At 54.0% G+C, this 21,500-nt stretch overlaps 1 protein-coding gene across 3 annotated transcripts in view; it reads right to left on the bottom strand.

Moving 5' to 3' along the window:
- Positions 1-6,186: 6,186 nt before the first annotated feature.
- TCF7 (transcription factor 7) overlaps positions 6,187-21,500 on the bottom strand; it is a 29,826-nt gene continuing 14,512 nt past the window's right edge. Inside the window, exons 4-11 of one of the 3 annotated variants that reach the window (XM_075996049.1) lie at positions 14,421-14,532; positions 13,622-13,712; positions 11,667-11,759; positions 10,295-10,414; positions 9,693-9,855; positions 9,479-9,586; positions 8,932-8,980; positions 6,187-6,495 (exon numbers count right to left, since the gene is read on the bottom strand). In XM_075996049.1, the coding sequence (XP_075852164.1) occupies positions 6,473-6,495; positions 8,932-8,980; positions 9,479-9,586; positions 9,693-9,855; positions 10,295-10,414; positions 11,667-11,759; positions 13,622-13,712; positions 14,421-14,532 (759 nt within the window). In that variant the 3' untranslated portion in view covers positions 6,187-6,472. The remainder of the gene's footprint in view (positions 6,496-8,931; positions 8,981-9,478; positions 9,587-9,692; positions 9,856-10,294; positions 10,415-11,666; positions 11,760-13,621; positions 13,713-14,420; positions 14,533-21,500) is intronic. The other 2 variants (XM_020282124.2, XM_075996048.1) reach the window with 2 other exon arrangements.

Raw genomic sequence — 21,500 nt, 5'->3', positions numbered from 1 at the left:
GAACTAGCTAGAGAGGGAGGAGAGTAACAATGAGTCACCATGGGCATCTGACTTAGGGCAGGCAGATATTCCAAACCACATAATCTTTTAGTTTACTTAAAAATCGGCCAATCCTATGTTTTGTTTTCTGATCCCAATATAAATTTCTACAATTTATGTAAGTTGCCTAGGCTCTCAATAAGGCAGTTTGGGGATATGAAGTGGTTTCCACCAGGAAGGAGAAAGGATTGAGAGAGAAGCAAACCTCTTGTTCTGAGCATCCTTTACCTACCTAATCCATGGCTTTTGGAATCTTGTTCATCTTTGGAAGCTTAACTTTTGCATGCCACCATTTCCATTTGAAGATCTTTTTGATTTTTCTCTTTCTAAAGCTCAGTATAGCCAGGTATGGTGGGTCATACCTCTAATCCTGGCACTTTGGAAGTCTGAGTCTGGAGGATTTCTTGAGCCCAGGAGTTTGAGGTTGCAGTGAGCTATGATGACACCATTGCAATCTAGCCTGGGTGACAGAGCTAGACGCTGTGTCCAAAAAAAAAGAACAACCCCAACTCGATATGTATTCAGGTAGGAAAGAATCAACCAAATAAATATTCTCCCTACAAAGTTGTTTTGAGTGTTTAAAAAAATAATCTTCAGTTATGTGGATTTGTGTAACTGATTTCCAACAAAGAAAGTAGAGAAAAAGAAGATTTCAAGTAAAGGGAAAGCTTGTGAAATGGCTGAATCCCTAATGTATGGGCCTGGCTTCTCTTTGTAGGAAACAGAAGACATGGTTTTCCCTCTTTGTAGCTTTTGGTGTAGTTCAGGAGACAAGGCATAAATAATGCTGGGAAGGAGTGAATAATTTTAATAAAAATATTCCTAGACAGAGCAAGGTAAATGAGCAAATGGGGGTACCGGGCTGGAAGAGTCTAGGAAAGAGTCTGTGAAATGAAACTAATTTGGTTTCACAAGTTCAGCTGGATTTTGTTGAGGGTGGAGGGAATGCCAAGGTGAGGAGGAAAGGCGTGCTAGGTCTAGAACTAGCAGCAGAGAAGGCTGGGTATTGGTAGATTTCCCAGAGAATGTAGACTAGAAAGAGAAATTAGGGCCAGATCAGCAATAGTACTTTGACACTTTAGGAACTGGAGTATTTCGTTAGCATATTCATCAGACCCGCATCAGGAAGGGCAGTTTTTGAGCATTTGAACTAAACCTTTTTGGTGTTGAACTGATTTCTTCTGAATGTTGGGGATTTTAAAACTAGAGTCCTCACGACTTCTTCTTGTTTACCATTAAACGTCACTGCCTTCAATGGGTAAAGAGAATGAGTAAGAACTAGATGTGTGTAGTGGGATGAAGTATGGTGTAAGACGTAGTTTAGAACATGTCCCTTGGCCCAAGATTGAGCTGTTTGGTCATACAAGCAGGATTTGGTGAATGTTACCTTTCCTGCTGAGCTGTCAGTGGAGAAGAGCATTGTTGGTGGTGTAAAGTTGTTGAAGGGCCTCTTGCTTGATATATTTCCAATGTGGGATTTAGTTTGAGTGACAGTTGGTTAATTCACAGGTGACATACTTATTGCCTTGCAGGTACTATACACTGTTGGCCACCTCTGGTCTGTGCACCACTATTGAGAGGCATTTTGAGGGAGAAATGTAGTTGCTTTTGACAGTATCTGCTTCCACATCTGTACTTTTTGTGACCTCCTAACATCTCTCAGCTTTAAATTTTCAGTAAGTATGTACTGAACACGTAACTTGCTATCCTCTGGTTTTTTTTTTTTTTTTTTTTTTTTTTTTTTTGAGACAGAGTCTCGCTTTGTTGTCCAGGCTAGAGTGAGTGCCGTGGCGTCAGCCTAGCTCACAGCAACCTCAAACTCCTGGGCTCGAGTGATCCTTCTGCCTCAGCCTCCCGAGTAGCTGGGACTACAGGCATGCGCCACTATGCCCGGCTAATTTTATATATATATATCAGTTGGCCAATTAATTTCTTTCTATTTATAGTAGAGACGGGGTCTCGCTCTTGCTCAGGCTGGTTTTGAACTCCTGACCTTGAGCAATCCGCCCGCCTCGGCCTCCCAAGAGCTAGGATTACAGGCGTGAGCCACAGCGCCCGGCCTTATCCTCTGGTTTTGTACTGAGGGTCAGCTTATTTCATAAAAGTGCTTTCACTTTTAATACCTCCCACCCATTTGGTGAAAATTTATTTGTCCTTTCTGTCCTGAGTATGCCACTTCACAACCTCTAACCTGCTTTCATCACTTTGCAAATTTTTCTGTCCCAGGAAGCTTACTGAAAAGGGGTGGGAATGCAGAGGTTTCCCCGAGTGGCTTTTTTTTTTTAGGGGGGGGTGGGGGAGGTAGAACCTAGCTCTTCCTACTCCTTCCTATTCCCCACTCCACCCTGTGCATCCTGACATTGCCTGCACATGCTTGAAAGAAAAAGGCTTCAGATGAAAGAATGAGGGAACACCTCAATGAAAAAGGAAGATCTGGTCCAGAGCCTCTGTTGAATGTGATAGAAGTGTGGACCTAGACTAGCAGCTGTCTCCCATATGCACAGCCACTGTCTCATCTTCAGAAGTGAAACGTCTCTTACCTAGTATTGCTAGTGATCTGCTTCATGAAGACTGCTAGGGATAGGGTGGTTCCTACCCCCAGGACAGAGTTTGCCTTTTCCAGTTAACTCTGCGTCCAATCCGGTGCTATCTTTAACAGTTTGAAAATGCTCCCTTGACCTGAGCTAGGCTTTTATTTATGGGCCTGACTATGGGAACATCCCCACCACCTACGTTATTCTGTTTCAAAACTCCTTGGCATTTGAGTAAATTAAGTTAGGGCTTTTTTCAGATGCCCACTGCCAGTTGTGGACAAGTAGACCAGTAAAGTTCTGTTAGCTGCTCTGGACCATTAGAAAGCTCAAAAGCTTGAGTTTAAAAGAAAGAAAAAAAGCCTACAGGGTAATTTGAGATTTGGAACAAAAAGGTGATTGTAATAGTTGTGATTAGGGGAGTTAATAACAACCAGGGTCTGCTTGGGTGGGCAGCTGTTTCAGAGACCCTTGGTGAACTCTTAAAGCCCTAAAGAGCTTTAAGAAAGCTCTAAAGAGACCTGAAAAAGTCATTGCTAAAGCTGCCTTCCTAACTTCAAAGAAAAGCCAACTGAGCTTTTAATGTAATTAGTTTTGGGTCTTAAATTCTTCTACTTTGACATATAAGCCTGGCAAGTAGGAGTTTGACATGGCCTTGTTACCCTCGCCCCTTCTGTGTTTTCCTAGAAATGATGTAAACAACCAGAATGTAACATGGATGTAAACAATTGATGTAAAGAACCAGTCTGATTCCATCTACTTGTGGCCTTCCTAGCCAGGCTTCGTATACACTTCTGAGCCAGCTCAGGCCTCCACAGCCAAGAGGAACTTGATGTCATGGGAGCCATTCATAAGATAGTTTACCTGTCAGAAGAGAGCCTAGCCACAGGGCTCTTGTGAAAGGAAACACCTTCAGATTGAGACATGGGAAGGCCCAGCTGTCTTTCTGGACCGAACCCTCCCCACGTACATTGAGAACAGGAAGAGGAGCAGCATGGGTGGGTGGGGGAAGGGATCAAGATCCATATTTCAAGCAAATTGGGAATGTATAAGGGAGCCTGGGGTATCTTGTCCTGTGATGTCTCAGTAAACAGGGTTTGTTCTTGGCTGGCAGTGGGGGCCAGGGGGGAGGATTGGTGTAGTATTTGAAGTGGAACTTGAGGTTGCAATCTGGTCACCCTCTGGTCTCATAGGAATGTGCCAGTGTGATTTGGGAGGATTTGAATTTCCTTTTTGAAGTAGGTGTTTTTTGTTTTTTAAAGGCTGGTCTGATTTAAACAAAGTTGCCAAAGAACCCCTCTCTACTTTCACATACAGAGGGCATGTTGTTCTCGGACCTGGTGTACTCTAAAGGAGACACCAAATCAGATGCAGCAATCCAGTCTTGCATAAGCCCTGGTTAGAATGTAGTTTTTAAACCAGGCCAGCCAGAACAGAACTCTTTTAAATGGGCCAGATGTTGAGAATGGCTATCTCTGCCAGCACCCTCCCAGGAAGCAGCACATCTGGGTTGCCACCAGTGGTAGCCTACTTTAAATAGCGACTACTCTGCAAGGTGAATTTATAAGTATTTATAAACATAAAATACTTCGACATAGAAACTGCCATGTAAAAAGTAGGGTGTAGATTTCTCATTCAAACATCAGAGGTCTTGTGTGAAATTATTAAAAATACTTCATAAGACTGTTTTAGATAGTCTTTGGGGGGTAAGGGTGCTATTAAAATATACTTTATTTATATTGGGATCTGGATTTTAATGTTGAAAAAATATTCTTTAGGATTCTATGGTGATACCAGGCTATAAAAGACTCTCGATTTCCTTGAAATAAGACGTAACGTTTGTAGAATGTTTTGTCTTTTTTCTCTCTGCCCTCAGAGGATAATGGAGCCTTGTGGTCATGTGTACCTATTTCAGGGTGGATTGTCTTTTGAAGATTTATGGATGGCAGTTTCTAGTCATTTATTCTGGTGAGCACTGGGGAGCAGGTGGTCCTGCATCAGTTACAGGGTCAGACGACTGAGGTTAAGAGCAAGGCTTGAATGGGAGGATGGCCGCAAACCCCTTTAGCAGAGGTGACAAAGGTCATCTCTGGCTTCTGCAAGTTGGAAGTTTGGGGACATGTGTCCCATAAGGACACATAGGGAATAAACTCTTAAGTGTTGTGACTGCAGAAAAGGAAAGTGTGTCATGCTCTGTTGCTGAAACAGCTTACTCCTCAGGGTCAAGCTTTGAAAAACAAACCCAGTAAAAAGTATCTTTATTCTCTCATGTTTAAAAAAGTTTTCTATGATGATGTATTAACAATACAAAAATATCTTAAACACTACAATGGTCCTTGTTTCTCAATACTTCTTGTAACGTTACACTAGAGTATGTGGTCTTTGGATTCTGAGAAACCAGTGGCTACAGTAGGAACTGAAGGCTTTTCTTGAGGGATGTGTGTCAGTACACCGACCGCCCTTTTTCTTTGGATTCAGGCTATGTACAGTGAAGAGATGGCAAAAACCAAAGTTCACTTAAACTTGTTTTCAAGGCTCAGGGTTGAAGCTTGGCTCAAAAATAGGTTAAAGTAGGCTGTGGTGAAAACCTGTTCACCACCACTAGGAGTTTTCTGGGCTCCTTACTTTAGTTGCAATGGTCCTCCTTCCTATAGTCTCCCAGGGAAACGGAAGCTGGTCTGAATGTTGGAAGACAGGCTGTAGCCTGGGTTTAGGGTTTGCCCTTGCTTGCAGCTGCCCCAGAGCTGGCTAGGCTGCCATGGATGAGCTGGAAATGGAACTGTGAAAAAGGCTCGGGAAATGAGGGATGCACACTAGATTTGGGCTGTGACTATTTTCACCTGTTGACTGTAGCTGCTGCTAACAGGCCTGAGGCCTTAGTATCAGAGCTGCTTATGCTGATGACTTTCTCGGGAAACATTTCCAAGTAATTTGAACTAGAGCCAGATACCCCCCTCCACCCACACTTGCCTCCCAGGGTAGTGTCAGGTGATTGCTGTTGCCGAGGTTCACGGGCCTAAACTTAACCTATTGCATTCCCTACGCCAGCGTCTTACAAGCGCCTGAGAACACAGTAAGAGGCTTAGGAATAGCAGCTGGTTTTCTGTAAACAGCTTCTCCATTCCCTTAGGAGAGAAGTGCTGTCATCTTGAGCTTTGTGGCTGTGACCATGCTCACCTATTTGACAAACCAGCTTATTCTTGGTCTATGAAGTGTCTGGTGTGGGGAGGTGTGGCAGTGGGGGCATGGAAGGCAAGGGTGGAGAAGGTAGCTGGGCTTAGTCCAGCCCATCTATGACCTATAGCAGAAAAGCAAGGAGGCAGAGGCTTCTGGCCAGTAAGACAGATGGTAAAAAGAATAGATGCAGGCTGCTGTAGGTACAAGAGTTGCCCTTAATGAGATGACACATCAACACAGATCTGATTCCCACCACTCAGAGGATTTTGAATTGATGACCTCAGGTTCAGGCAGAAGTTGCGTGGCCTCTGAAATCTTCAGGGTCTGGACACTGAGATGGAGTTAACAGGACCCCTAGCTGGTTTCCACGTGATTTGGACCTCTGCTGCTTCCTCCTGGGTGGGTGGGCACCTGGAGGAAGCCAGGCGTCCTGTGCCTGCTAGGCCGCCTGTCTTTGAGATTCCTGCTGCGGTACCTGTGTACTCTGTAGAGCGCTGCAGGGCACCTGTGGGGACACTGGGGCTGGGAGGCTGAGACCTGGGGACGTAGGTGCCACTTCTGCAGGGCTAGCAAACAGTTCTGTGGGCACTCGGGGCAGCAGAAGGTATGGGGGCAAGTCCTGGGGAGCTGGGGACCCAAGGCAGCCTAGAGCACTGTCATCGGAAGGAATGGGGCTGGGGCAGCGGCCTTCTCCGGGTAAGTACCGAATGCATTTCTTTTTCCTCCTAGGAATAGTGAAGAGAGTTATCTGTAAACAGAGGGTGAATTCATAGTCATACACCACAACCAAAAACTTCTGTCTTTGCACAGGCCGGCTGATCTCTTGTCCCCTCTCTCCCCGTGACTTGGGTGGTAACATGTCGATGCCCTCTGACCTGAATCAGCATTGCTCAGACTACAGTTGGCCTGGCCCAGAACTAGTACGAGTGCAGTTCCCAGAACAGCCACAGGATGGCGCAGGGGCCTTTTGTGTAGCAGGGCATGCCTCCTGTTCTCCACAGCAGCCATCTCCTAGTCCTGGCCTTTGAGCTGCTTCAGGCGAGTTTGTGAGGCTCACGTCTGCATTAAGGCAGTGGGCTGCAGGGCCTGTGGCTTCTGTGCTGAGCAACCCTAGTCCTTAGAGCGGGTTGGGGGAAGAAGTGAATGGTGTACTTTTCTCAACCATTACCAGAATTCTCTGGGCCACAATTTGTCTCTGAGTAGCACAGAAGGAGGGAACGGGACCTCCTCTGAGGACAGGGTTGTTTCCCACTGTGCACACATGTGGGCACCCCACCTGGCCCCCGGCAGTATTCCTCTTTGCCCTCGGACAGGGAATGGTGGGATCCATTGAGGGGCTGGACAAGCGTTCCTTGAGCAAGTGACCTAACTGCCTGGAGTACCCTTGGTCTTGTCTCTGCCAGACCTGGCTTAAACCTAAATGAGGCAATTCGAACCACTTGGTGAGTAAATCTTTTCATACCCACAAGTATTTCTCTGTTGTATGATGAAACACACAGGCTCAGTGATGCCACAGGGCCCTTTGCCTAAGACAGCCCAGTGGTACCCCTGCTCCTCTCCAGCCCTCTGGTCTCAGTAGGTGCAAGACAGCGAGTCACAAGGCTACCTGGCAACCAGATTATTGAGGTAGTTTGTACTGTTGTCATTTTGTTTTTCTCAGATTTAGGGCTCAGAATATTACAGCGAGGGATCCTAACTTGAAGAAGGAAGGTGGCTGGTGAGAGTAGTGAGAGAGTTGTCTGTTGAGGACCAGCTAGGCCTGGCTAGCACTAGAGCCACCTCCTCGAGCCTGCCTTTTAGAACATTCTCTCTGTTTTCTTCCACTACTCCTCCCACTTAGACCAAAGTGATCTCCACAATATGTGTTCGGTGTTTACTCCCATTCTTAGTGGGTACAGGTTCCTCAATCTGCTGGGTATGCTAGGGGGCTGAGGGGCCAAAGGAGTGGGCTGCAGGCCCAGCAGAACATGTACAGAGTCAGGGAAGCAGCTTGAAGCAAAAGGAGGATGATGGTGGGGACAAACCCACCTGCACGGACCACACCAATCCGTCTGCTGGTTGAGGCCAAAGCGAGCACGGCATTTCTTAGGCGAGCCAGGGTCTGTGCACAGGCATGCCAGAGGGGCATGAGCAGGGCAGAGGGCGAGCAGGCAGGCAGCAGAGCAGAGCAGGGCCCAGAAAGAAGAGGTAACATCAATGTTAGCCAGTTACAGACACCCCGCAGACCCTGTAGGCAGAGTGGACCTCTCCATGGCACAGCCAGCCCAAGAGCCCAGAGCAAGGTATCAGCAAAGGTGGGTACCCAGCTGGGCAGTGGGAAGAATGGGGGGATAGGAAGGGAGAGCCTCTCAGGCTAGCTCCTCTCTGTGGCTTGTGGGGCTCTTTACAGCATGTAGAGACGATAGGGGAAAGGGCCCAGGGAAGCCCATGAGGATCCAGCCTCTTCTGCCTTAAGGGGCGTGCCCATTCCCCTCTCCAACTCCCTACCCATTTATCCAGCTTTTCTTCTTTCTTGGCAATGCCCAATCTGGCCTGGCCCATATTCCCCCAAAGGATAAGGCTAAGGCCATAGCTTATGCCTGTCCTACACATTTCCAGATGGAAAGAAGGGCCCATTCCTCACCTCAGAGAATGGACTGCGGACTCTGCCCTGGCCTGTCCCAGTCCTATCCTCTAACTTCCCTGTGTTGGGGCAGCACAACTGAATGGATATGGACTCTGAGTTTATCAGAGTTGGCAGGAGTTCACCCACAGGAAGAAGGCCTGCACCAGCGTATGAGACCTTCTCTACACAGAGCACTTTGCATGGCTATGAAAAATGGGCATGGGGGAGGGTGACAAATTGCCAGGCTTTAGCCAGCAGGCTGTGTGACTGCTGGGCCTAGGCATGGGGCCTGACTCAGCCTGTAACTGGACAGCCTGTTCTCGATCCCAGCAGAACCAGCCAGGATGCATTGAACTATACAGGCTAGCTTCTCTGGTAGAGGCCTTCAGCAGGGCTGGGGGTGGGCACAGGGCAGGGGACCATACCACCTGCCACATGAATTGGCTTCTGCTGGTCTTCCCTGGGACTTAGCATAGCTGTTTCTTGCATGGGGATTTGGCCTTTCCCTCTGGGCCAGAGCAGGGCTGCTCTTGAATGAGGGCATGGAGAAGAATCTCCACTGCTGAAGGAAGGCCTCACCTGTGGTGGATTCTTGGTGCTTTTCCCTCGACCGCCTTTTCTTCTTCCCCTGCAAGGGAACAAAAGAAGGGATGCTCACATATGGGAGATGGACACTAGGATGTCTGTAGCCTGCTTCCCAGCCTGGCTGCCCCCCAGAGTCTGGGCTACAGACCCCTCCTACTGTCAGGCCCTGGTGTTCCTTGATTGTAGTTCTTGCTCGGCTGCTGTGGAGTGCATTTTAGGGGCTCCCTCTCCCACTCTGGTCTCCAATTTGAATGAAGGGGAGGTGAATCCCAAGCCCCTTCCGAGGCCCTTCTGCCCATGTAGCCCAATCAAATAGTGGGTGACAGCCCCCGATGCGTGAGCGCATTCTGGAATGGAGAACAGGATGTGAGCTTGCCGTTAGAGGGCAGCTCCTTAGGCTTGGCCTTTCCTGAGCAAGCCATGGACCCTCCTCTTCTGTGCCTTCAAGACAGTTCTGCCTTCCCCGTTGAGGCTATGCCCTGGCACATGTTATCTCAAAGGTTCCCCTGACCGCCCCTGCTGTGTGTCACTGGCCACTCACGTAGTTGTCCCGTGCCGACCAGCCTGGGTACAGCTGCATGTGCAGCTGCCTTTCCTTGCGGGCCAGCTCATAGTACTTGGCCTGCTCTTCTCGAGACAGCGCGTGCCACTGCAGTAGGGAAGGAGAGGAGAGGGGGTGCGGCAGGGAGTCAGCAGGTTGCACCAGGGTGAAGGTCAGGGGCCATCCACGCCAGCCTACTTGCCCGTGGCCTTACCCGGCGGCCCAGGATCTGATTGATGGCGGCACTCTCCTTCAGTGTACACTCTGCAATGACCTTGGCTCTCATCTCCTTCATGTACAGCATGAAGGCATTGAGGGGCTTCTTGATGGTTGGCTTCTTGGCCTCCTTCTCCGCCTTGGACTCTGCCTGTGTCTTCCTGAGGGGCACATATTCAGATAGCTGAGGAGTGCCGCCTCCCCCAGTGCCCACCTAAGGGCACCGCCCTCTAGTGTGGGTCCAGTGTGTGCCTAGGTATGTGACACTAGGGTTTGGTAAATGGAGTCTTTTTTAGCTGCCCCAAAATGGGTGAGCAGAGAGCCAAGTAACTGTTCCTTTTGGGCATACCATAGCCAAGTGGGAAAAACATGTGTTAAGGACTTCTCAGCCCCTCCCTTCTTGGCTCAAACAAAATCCCTGTTCCCTAAGCACCTCATTCTGAGGATCAAAGCACAGCAGTCAGTAGCCAGAGCTACAAGACAGCTTGGCCAGGGGCCTCCTGGCAGTCCTTGGGCCTGGTGGGAGGCCTGTATATCTGCTCACCTGCCCGTCCCACCCGTCCTTGCTCCCTTGCCCTGAGCGTTTGCCTTCTCACTCACAGGCTGCGGTCATAGGGCTGCAGCTCCTGCTTCCCTGAGGGGGGCACGATGGCCGGGTGGGGGATGGCTGCGGGGTGACCAGGTACACTGGAACCGAGCATCAAGGACGGGTGAGTGAACCTAAAGGCAAGAAAAGAGTTAACACTGAGCCAGGAATTGCAGGCCAAACCTTTGGGCACACACAGACCCCTGCAGAGTACACGAGGACACAGGTGTACGGATACCCCACCCCCATTGGCCCGGACTACACGGATAAATACAAATACCTGCTTCCAACACACTGCACAGACACACTGCAGAAATCTACATGAATGCCATTTAGGTAGTTGCTAATTAAGTCCCAAGTAGCTATTGTTAAATCAGCTTAACAATAACCCACAACCCTCGGACCAACTCCAAGTAGCTTTTGAATCTGTCCCCTTCTCACATCCTGCACCCTCACTGACCCAGCCTCGGGACTGTGGCTGCCTTGTGGGCCTCCTCACACTCCTGCCTGACCCCTCCAGGCCTCCACACGATAGCCAGAGTGACTTTTTAAACACACCTAAATGCTCCTGGCCTGCTCTTGCTGAAATTCCCCTACTGCCCGCAGAATAAGAACCATGCTCCTCCCTGGGACCTGCACAGCCTGTGTAGGCATCCCTGCTGGCAAGTCTAGCCCCAGCCTTTCCCCTCTGCTTCCCGTCAATGCCCACTCCCAGGCAGCCTCAGTCACTGCAGCGCCCTTGGTCCTCTCTCAAAACATACTACCCTCTTCCTGACCCATCGGACCTGGCTGGGGTCACCCAGCTGGCCCGTTCAGCTGCTGCTGCGTCTATACCTCCTACCCTCAGCTGAATCCCTTGCCGCTGCCTGCCTGGTGCTAGGTCTGTCAGTGAGGGAGCTGAGGGAAAGCACACATGCATACCCACTTCCCACATCACTGTCTTGCTGCTCTGCTGAGACCACTCTGCGCCATATAGCTTACACAGGTGTGGTGCCCCTGAGGGGACCGCCCCTTAGGGCCTGAGGTTGGGAATGCTAATGTAAAAGATGCTGCCTCAGCTGGGGCAGAACTCAGGGGATACCTGGGACGGTCCTGAGCCACTCCTCCCCAGCAGGGCTGCAGAGCAGGTGGACGCACACCTCTGCACACAGGCCGTGCCGTGCGTGCACACAGTGCTCTGCTGCACAGTGTGGCCTGGGCTGAAGCCTCTTGCGTTCCCACTAGCTTTGCTCTCAGGCATAGGGCAACAGGGGGCTACAGAATGGCAGACAGACAGATGGACAAAAGACTAACACAGGGCAAGCACTGGCCTGGGCATGGCCTTGTGTGGGCACTGAAGCCTGGGCAACAGGAAGCAGGAGCCTGGCTGCAGGGCTGGGGACTCACCTGGGGTAGGGGGCGCCAGGGGCTGCAGTGGGGGCAGGGAAGTGCTGTCTATATCCGCAGGAAGGGGACAGGGGGTAGAGAGGAGGGCTGGGCCTGTGGTTGGGAGAGACAGGTGTTAGCAGTCTGGCTGCCGGCCATACGTGGGGAAGGACTTCTCCCACTGGGCTTGACCTGACGCACAGTGAGACAGATGGGTCTCTGCTGGGACCACTCCTGTGTGTGTTCTGAGGATCTGCCACCACCAGGGGGTAACTTGTGGCTGTACCTGTTTCCTTCTACAGGGTTGTGTTGGAGCTTAGGGGGTAGAAAGGGCAGCTTTCTCCCAGGACCTAGCTTAGCCGGCCTCCTAAGTTTCCTTGACAAAACAAGGCTGACACCTGTCCTAGGGCCTGTGCACCCACTGTTCCCCTCCCTTCTCTCTCAGCTGCTTGAGTCAGAAAGTGCGCCCACTGTTGACACTGGATTGTTCTTCTGCTCCACTCTGCCTGCTTCAACTTCTGTTCATCCTTCAGGTCTTGCTTGGCTAAGTGACCCTTCCTCCTGAAAGCCCTGAGATCCCCAAGCTGAATAAGGTGCCTCTCTGGGCTCCTACAGTCCCCAACCAAAGCATTGCTAACAGTGCCCTGTAACTGTCTGGCTTCTTGCCTGAGTCGCCCACAAGGTGGGCTGAGTTTTGAGAGGGCAGGGAACGAAGCGTCAGTCAGCTTCAGCAGTGCTTCCCCCGTGCCCAGAACCCTGCCTGCCACACAGCTGGGCTCAGTGCAGAGAGGGGCTAGAATAAGCCCCCTTTCTTCTCCCAGCCAGGTGCTACCTAGTGGGAGCGGACAGCACAGGGTTCCTGAAGTCCCCTCATTAGAGCCTTAGTAGGTAAATGTTTGCTCTAGTCTCAGGTCTTTTGGTCTTCAGAGCTTCTGGGGTATGGAACGCTTTTAACAGGCCAGCAGAGATGTGTGTCTACAGCACGCTGATCTTAGCCCACTCAGGCTGGGCTCTGAGCACTGTCTCCCCACTTTGATCCTGGGGGAACAAAGAGAATCTGAAAATAGAGGAGTGTGCTGAACAAATGGAAAGGGGCAGGTGGGCCTCAGCTTGGGCCTTTGGCTTGCCCTATCTCCATGGGAAGCCAGGTTTTCTTGCTGTTGGGTGACTGTCCCAGCCCAGAGAAGCTAGAGACCTGTGCAGGTCACACTGCGGTTGACTAAAGGGCCAAGTAGCCTGCCGAGGCCCAGCTCCAGCTGAGGACAGGCCCTTCGACCCACAGTCAAGCCTGCTGACTTGAGGGTCCAGGCTGCCTTTTCCTGGCCCAGCTCCAGCTGAGGACAGGCCCTTTGACCCACAGTCAAGCCTGCTGACTTGAGGGTCCAGGCTGCCTTTTCCTGGCCCAGCCTTAGTAGGCTCTCCAAGCAAGCTGGTCAGGGGCCTGGGTTCAAGCAGGCACCACAGAGAACTCCTCAAGCAACTCAGCAAAGAAAGGACCAGCGAGCAGCAGGCACTAGGCCAGGGCAAGTACTCCCTGCCTGCCAGGCAGCTGAGAAGCAGCAGCCGCTCTGGTGGCCACTCACGCTGTTACCTCACTGCTGAGGCCCACCTCTTCTTCCTCACATACTTGCGGCCCTGGAGGTCCCTAAGCAGCCCAGAGTTCTCCCATCCAAGGGGGCCAGGAGACCAAGTCTTTTGGCCACTGAGGAGAGTTCAGGTGTGGCAGGGCTGGGACCAGGAGCCAGCTCTCCTACCTCCACAAAGGGAGTGTGTCAAGCTAGCTGGGGAATGCCCCCATGCCAGGAGGCCGTGAGGACCCCTAGCCCAGAGCCAGGCTGGCACAGAGCTGCTGGTCAGGCCCTGGTATCTGTGCAGAGCTGGCAGGAGAGTGCTCGGTACAGCAGGATGGAGGAGGAAGACGTAAGGGCAGGTACGACTACTGCGCGGTGTCCATTTCCCGCTGGGCCCACACTCACCAGCTGACAGTGTGGGGCAGTTGTCCCATGCTGCCTGAGGTCAGAGAGTAGAAGCCAGAGAGATCAGGGGTCTGCAGAGGTCTGTGAACTCCTGCAGGGGAGAGAGGCCAAGTAAGTGGGTAGCCTGACCTGGCGAGCCACTTCATCACTTCCTGCATCCTAGAGCCTCCTATAGGGACCTTAAGAGCCTACTTCGTGTTCCAAGAGAAGCAGACATAAACTGGTTTATTCAACACTATCTCAGTATGATAACAGTACCCCTTTGACAGGGCAGAGGGGTTGGGTGCGTTGCCTAAGGACACAGGCTGGCCAGTAGGCAGAGCTGAAGTCACTCAGGAAAGGCCTTGCCACTTATGGTCCACTGCGAGTCCATAATCGGGGCCTCTCTGCTGGGGGCGCAGCCTGGCCTGGGGAGCCAGGGTTCCGCCTGCCCCCCAGAGGTGAAGTCAGCAGGTTTCCCACAGCTGACAGCGGCGGATTTCAGAATGACTTTGCCTGAGACTGAGGTGAATCAGCCATCACAACCACCACTTTCCATTTTCTCACCGGGGGAGGGAAAGGCTGCAGTTTACAGTTACCCTGCACGGCTGCCGGGCTCCTACCTCAACCTGAAGCTTCCAGTTTTGACCAGGCACCACTTCCCCTGGTCCTCAGTACCCTCACAGCCCCCAGTCCATCTTTCTGGTATTTTCTTTGGGCCCTGGGTTTGCATAGCCCCAGGCTCTCTGGCTATAAAATGGACCCTGCTACCTGGTCTCTGAAGCCAGGGACTTGGCCCCTCCCTGTCCCAGGCTTGTACCTTGCTTCTGGCTGATGTCCGCAGGTGCAGGTGTGGGGTGTGGGCTGCTGAAATGTTCGTAGAGAGGAGAGAGTTGGGGGACACCATGGGGGGACTGACTGGCCTTGTTGTGCTGAAAAATGAGAAGGAGGGTGGGTGAACGTGGGGAGTCTTGAAGAGGGGTGGGGTATGCAAATAGCGGAGTCCCAGTGCGCTGTGTATGGGCAGCCCAGCTGCCAAAAAGCAGTGGTGGTCAAACCCACAGGCCGCAGGGAAGGGGGTACCCCTCAGGCCACCCTGTGTCCAGTGGCCCTGTCCTTCTGCCCACTAGCCCCCGTCTCTGCCCAAGTAGCCCCACCTCCTAGAGTGCCTCTTGGTCTTTCTGGGCCAAGTTCTGGGAAGTGCATCGCCCCTGTCCAGCACCCCCTTCCTGGCCTCCCCTTGTTTCTCTGAGAACTGACAGGCTGGCTGGGGGGTGGGTGTTGCTGATAGCCTCCAATCCTGGTCCCAGCGCATAGTCTGAGGGTCTGGCTCACTGTGGGGCAGCCTGGAACTCTCTCCTCCTCAGGACCCCAGATGGGGTACTGAGTCTGACCCTCTGTCCCATCTCAGGCCTCAGGAGGTGCTGGCACAGGGAAGGGCTCCCTGAGTCCCACAGGCAGGGGAGGTGGGGCCAAGTGGGGCCTGGCTCGCTCCAGGGCCAACCTGCCTAGCCCCCACACTTCCTGTTTCCTCAGCACCACAGGACTCTTACTTTTCACTTTTCACACCAGTCGCCTGGCTCTGTCATGAGATGACTCAGTCACAGGCTAGGAAGGGGGCTCCCCACGCAGCCGGCCCCGGGGAGACCTGGCCGCAGGGAGTCACTGCCAGGGCCAAGGCCCAGCTCCCCAGTATTCTCAGCACACACGCGCGCAGGCCAGAGCCCTGAAGACACTACACACAGCCCAGGCTCGGCTTCCCACTCCAGCAGCCCAGGGAGGGAGCGCTGCCGGCCGGGGACATCCTTGGGGCAAGACAGTAATGAAAGGTTGTGGCCTAGGCTCCTCCTCGCTCTAGTGACATTCCCCACTGGGTGAATTTAGCCAGACTTATTAAGATCTTCTGGTAATGCATGGGGTTCACGGTCCCTTCACCTCCAGGCTGGGGAAGGTCAGGGTAGCTCGTGGTGAGGACTCCTGGCACAGGTCCCTTGGCACTTGGCCATTAGGCGTCCCTGGTGAGGCTAAAGGGAAGGTGGGGCATGAGTCCCACTGTAGCCAAGGCACGAAGCTTCCACCTGGGCACAGGCTCCTACCTCCCAGCAACAGCCCTGGCCTGCCATCCATCGTCCCCCGTCCCCGCTGCCTCCTGCCAGGCCCTGTTCACCTGTCTGCCCAGCAGGAGGAGCCTCACAGACAGGGCTGCCCAGGCTTCCTTCTGACCTCAGGCAGACAGGAGGCGAGTGGCTGGCAAGGGTGAACTCTCCGGGGCAGGGCAGCTGCAGGGTGTGTGGGCACATGCGATGCCCTTCAGGTACTGAGGACCTGCCCCATGCTGTGCCGAGCCCTTTACCAGCCCAGTCTCTTTCTCATCAGAGGATGAGATCTGTCATCCTCTGATGACAGCCACGCACAGGCTGTCATCTGCAAACGCTTCCCCAGCTACCAGCTCACGTCTTGCTCCTTTTCACAGAGCTGCCTCTAGTTCTCAGCTCTCATTCTCTCTCCAGCCTAGCCAGCCAGTCTCTTGTTCTGTCCCTCTACTGGAGGACTCTGGCCAAGGTCCCCAGGGACTTCCACAATCCTGAACTCATCGGTCAACTCTCAGTCATTTTACCCAGCCTCTCCACAGGGCAGACAATTGATTTCTCCCTCCTCAAAACAGTTTCTCCACTTGGCTTCTAGAGCACACACACTTGCCTGCTTTTTCTCCAACCTCACAGGCCCTCCTTTTTGGCTTTGTTTCTGGCCCGCATCCTCTCCCTCTCATCCAGACTCCCAGCTTTAAACATCTTCATCTGAGGACTCCACATTTCTGTCCCACTTCTCCTAGGAGCTCCACTTTCCCAAAGCCTGTTCAACTCTGCTTAGGAGTCTGAAATTTCCCACCCCCTCCCTGCAGTCTATCCAGATCAGAACTTCTGACCTGCCCCAAAGCTTCCTCTCCACCTTCCTCAGTGAATGGCAACTCCATCTTTCTAGCTGTTCAGAACAAAAACCTGGGGGTCATCCTAGACTCTTCTCTTTCTCACACACCCCATGTCCAATTTGTCAGCAAAATCCTAATGTCCTACCTTCAAAATATATGTAGAATCCCACCATTTTTCCTTCTTCTTTGTCCTCAACTCAGTCCAAGCCACCATCACTTTTCACCTAGGCAACTACAGCTGCCTCCTCCCTGGACTCCTGCTTCTCTCTTGCCCCCTCAGCTGGTCCTCCGTCCAGCAGCCGTAGGAATCAGCCTGTCTTCCACTGCGTCTCCTGACCGGGGCCTCCAGAGCCCTCTGTGATCTGGCCGCAGCTTCCTCTCCCAACCCCAGCATCTTCTTTCCTTGCTTGCAACAACCAGGACTGCCCGTGGATGCCGCATCCTCCAGTCTCCTTTTCCATTTACTCCAGTGATGAGTTTTTAAGTGTGCCATGATGGGAAGTAGACTGGCAAGACCAGCTCTAGGCTTACTGACCTTTTTACTAGAGGATCCTGAGCCAATCTCTTCCCTAAGCCTGCAGTTTCTCCGCTTGTAAAATGGAGATGAGAATCCCAGTCCTACCCAGCTCATTGATCACAGATGCAAAAGTCCTGCTTTGTCCTAGGCTTTTGGGGAGCACGAGCCCAGGGTCTATTAAGGTAGGAAGTTTCCCATAAACTCCTCATGCCGTTTTATCCTGATAGGTTCCCAGGACAGTGCTGGCCAGACAGCATCAGCCCTGAGCAGGCCTCACGGCAGCAGAGGGCAGGGAAACTATGCTTCAGGGCCCACTCTTTCAGGAACGTGGGACCCTGGCAGGAAGTACTGCACCACTCACCACCTAAGGGCACATGTGCCTAGAGGCCCAGCCCAACAGCAGGAATGACACCCTCCACAGGTCCCTCCAGCACCAGAGGGCTTTGAGTCTCAGCTCCTGCTTCAGAGAAGGCCCAGTCAGCCTGGGCTCTGGCTTTTCAACCCTTGGGACTGACTGGGGGCCTGGCGAGTGGAGTGGGCAGCTCTGACTCTGAGAAGCCTTAGGAGCCAAGCCCAGGGTCCAAGGTGCCAGCGCTAGGAAGATGGTCCTGGAGTCTCGTCTCTGCCCAGAATTGGGGGCTGGAGGTGGGGTCTGCTCTAAGGCAGGCAGAGGGTGGCTCTATGGCAGGTTTCTCAGGAAAGGACTCTTCCCTGGGCTGGGGGTGGGGGTACAGTTTGGGCCAGGAAGCCATGGACTTGCCCTCCTGCCTAGGGGAGGGCCAGAGCTGACCCTCTTTGGCCACGCTGGCCCTGGTTCCAGTCCAGCTTTGCTGCCTGAGCCCCAGGTTGCAGCATAGCTCAGGCTGAGCCTCAGAAACCTCAGAATCTCGCTCAGCCTGTAGCCGCTGGCCTGGCATGTTTACATGTGACAGGCAGTGTTAAGGGGCTTGCCTGGTGGGCAGTGGGCTCGTCCTGCCCACCAGCCTCCCCTGGGAACTGAGGAGAAGCCTCATGGAACAGGAGTCCGCCACCAAGCCATGGTGCTGGCTGGGCAGGGGCGCAGCAGAGAACCCACCAGCAGCTGCAGGCCTTGTGGTGGTGGGGGCTTCAGGGCAGGGCGTTAAGGGGCCGGCCAGACCGTCCCACATTCGCGCAGCTGCCTCTTAGCTCTTAGTCCTCAGCTCCCTCTGTGCCTGATGGTGGTAGCCAGGGGAAACCACGTGGCACAGGGCCCGGTGCCCCATGCCCCCCGCAGCCAGCAGAACGTCCCGCTCCAGGGCCTCTGCACAAGGCTTTCCCAGGGCCAGCCTGCCCAGACAGTAGGTTGGGGTCGCCTGGGGCCTGGGGTGTGTACTGGAGCTCCCCCTCTTCCTCCCCCTGAGAGTGAGTGCCCAGCCTCTAAGGGAAGGAGGCAGGCCTGTGTAGACCATCCCCACCAGCCCCTGAGCACCTCAACAGCACAGCCTCATCTCTTCTCCGAGGACAGAGCACCAGACACAGCGCTGGGCCTGTGGTAGGCGTCAGAGCACGGTGTGATGTGCACATGCGCCAATGACAGGATGAGCGGAAATCCACGCTCCCTGATCAGGACAACCCAGACCCTGTTCTATCCCTTTGTCCGAGCCCTGTCTGCCTCCCCCAGCAGCCTGTGGCACCCCAGGAAGGCCCAGGACTCAGACACCCTCGGGCTACTCCAAGTCACTCCTCCTCTCCTGCCAGTGCTGGTCCAGCCTCTAGATGGATGCCCCGTGACGGGGCTCACTCCCAGCAGAGGGGGTCCTTCCTGCCACTGCACTGCCCTCACTGCACAGAGACTCCAATCCACTGTCCCAGAGGTAGCCCTTGTCCCTTTGGGGTATCGTCCTTAGCCCATGGCTAGAGATTCCTCACCCTGGCACCCCAGCATGCCAGGAATGGAGCCAGGCCAGGGCCAGGCTGGAGTGGAAACGGGGGACTCCTGAGTAAGTCTCCTCTGCTCTGAAGTCAAGCTTGGGCCTGGCTGGGCTGCCCTCCCCACCCCACCCCCGGCCCAGCCCCCCCACTTCCTGCAGGCGCAGGTGAAAAATAAACACAGTCGGCATTTTCCCTGCAGACCGCAGCGGTCTGCGCGCAGGCAGGCCGTGTGCACGCCGAGAGCCCCGCAGAGAAACTCCCTCGCCTCCGACGGTTGACTCTGAAAACCCCCAAACGCTCAGGCCCACAACACTTTCCCAGCGAAGAAAGTTGAAAGTTTCCTCTGGCCTCAAGCATGAGGGGTGCGGCGGGGAGTGCTTGAGGCCCGCCCAGGCCTTCCCAAGAACGCGCCACCACCCCCCCATCCCCCCCACAGACCAGTTCGATTCCCAGTTGGTCGCCATCGGCACACATGTTCAATCAGGGTGTATTCACTGAGCGCCCACTAAGTGCTAGGCTAAAGAATGGTTCAGGCCAAGAGGACAAAATCTGCTATTGAGAGCTTAGTGTTTGCTATGTGCTAGGCGGTTCTGAGCACCTTGCAGAGTTTAACTCAGATACTCCTACAACAACTCTATGATACAGGTACAGTCACTAACCCCATGTGACAGATGAGGAAACTGAGGCACCAGATCAACAGTAAGTGGCAGAGCTGGGATGGGACCCACTCTACTATGGTTACTAAGGTCCTATGGTTATTGTGGACAGAACGAGGGGGGGACGGAGAAGGCTGGCCCAGTCGTAAGCCCAGTCTGTCCTTTCCCCAGCCCAGCTGGTCAGGGCTACCTGAGCTGGTGTTTCTGTGGAAATGCTTCAGCAGGCTCTGGGACACCTGGCATAGGGGTTCTGGCCACACCTGCCTGCCCACCAGGGCCACTGGGTGATGGTGGCCACTGGCCACTGATGGTGACAGTTGGGCATGGCCCCAGCCACAGCCCAGTCACCCCATCCTGCTCCTCTCCCACCAGGGGCCCAGCTCTTCTGTGCCTCAGCACCTTTGCCCGCCCCTCCCTCCCCTACAACTTTCCACACTTCCTCCGGCTCCTGGCCAGGCTGGCTCCTTCTCATCCCGACCTCCTCCATGTGGGGGTGGCCTCTGAGGAAAGGCCTGTGGCCGGGGGTGGGGACAGCTGGGGATTCCAGAGGGCAGAGGTTTTGGTGAGTCACCTGTCTCTCTCCAGCTCTGCAGCCAGCACACTTGCTAAATGACGGCCTGCACAATCTGGTGCCCCCACAGCCCCGCACGCCCCGCTTGCCCGTGGCAAATGGCCATTCCGGACGCTTGCTCCGGAGCTGGGCAGAGGCCGCCTGGACAGCAGGGCCGGCCATCGCTACGGCTACTGTTCCGTTCACCGAGTGCACAGAGGGGAAACTGAGTGACGCACATGCCACAGGGTGACAACCCATTCTAGGGAGGCATCATCCACTCTTCCCATTCCACACAGGTGGGAAGCCAGAGAGTTGCCTGTAGCCACACACCCCTTTGCCAGGTCAGCACGGGGGTCCTTTTGTGGGTGTTTGGGGTCTTGAACAATGCCGGACCCAATCTTCGCCTCTCCCCGCCTCTCTGTGCTTTGAGGGCTGTGCTGCCCCCTCTGCCCGCAGCGCTTGCTCCCCGCCGGCCAGTTCCTGTCTCCTTTCAGGCTTCATATAGATGGGCTTCCTCCTGGGAGCCCACCCGCCTACCTGTCAGGGAAGGGTCCTGCCCCCAGCACCGACCCTGCTGTGCTGCTGCCTGTTGATTCGTCTGTCCTGCCCTTCCTGCGGTCTGGACAGTGCCTGAGCTGTTATGCTGAATGGACTGAAGCCGGGCCCTCAGAGCTGGGTCTGCAGCCGCGTGGGTGGGGTGGGGGCCCTTGGGAGCCCATGTTCAGGGAGAGCGTGGCTGCGCTGGACAGGACACCTGGCTGGGTGGGGCAGCATCACACGAGTCAGGAGGCTGGAAGAAGCTGCAGCCACTGCTTGGAGTTGGGGGACATCCCACCTGGCTCCTGAAACCCTTGGCCTCCTCCCAAGCCATCCTCTGCTGCCTGCAATGCTCTGGGCGTCAACATCTGGGCTGCCATCAGTGCCCATGGTGCATCCATGCTGATTAGGGACAGCGCTCCTCCTCCTGGATAGACACCGGGCCATGCCAGGGCACCGGCTTGGGGAGCACAGGGCAGGCTGCTCTCAGCCCCTCGGTCCGGCTCCCCTGCACAGCCCCAGTGGCGGCCCTACTTGAAAGGCCCCCCCGGCTCTCACTGTCTTTCCTCATACTGCCGGGAGCCAGGGCCTGGCCTGAGCATCCACGCTGGCCCTGATCAATTCCTAGGGTCCCCTCTCCTTTCCCCAGGGCTCCCCTAGGCCTATGTGTTTGGAGCTGGGGCTCCACTGTCCAATACCAACAGTGCTAAGTGCCAAGCAGGTTGGCCAGTTGCTGAGTGGGATGTTCCCCAAGGCCTGGGACCATGAGAACAAGCTTTCCAGGAGGAGGCAGGCCCACCCCTACGACCTTCCAT

This window comes from Microcebus murinus, chromosome 21 (genome assembly GCF_040939455.1).
Source record: "Microcebus murinus isolate Inina chromosome 21, M.murinus_Inina_mat1.0, whole genome shotgun sequence".
NCBI lineage: Eukaryota > Metazoa > Chordata > Mammalia > Primates > Cheirogaleidae > Microcebus > Microcebus murinus.
The sequence above is the reverse complement of the archived record's forward strand: the minus strand, read 5'-3'. Positions and strand labels throughout refer to the sequence as shown.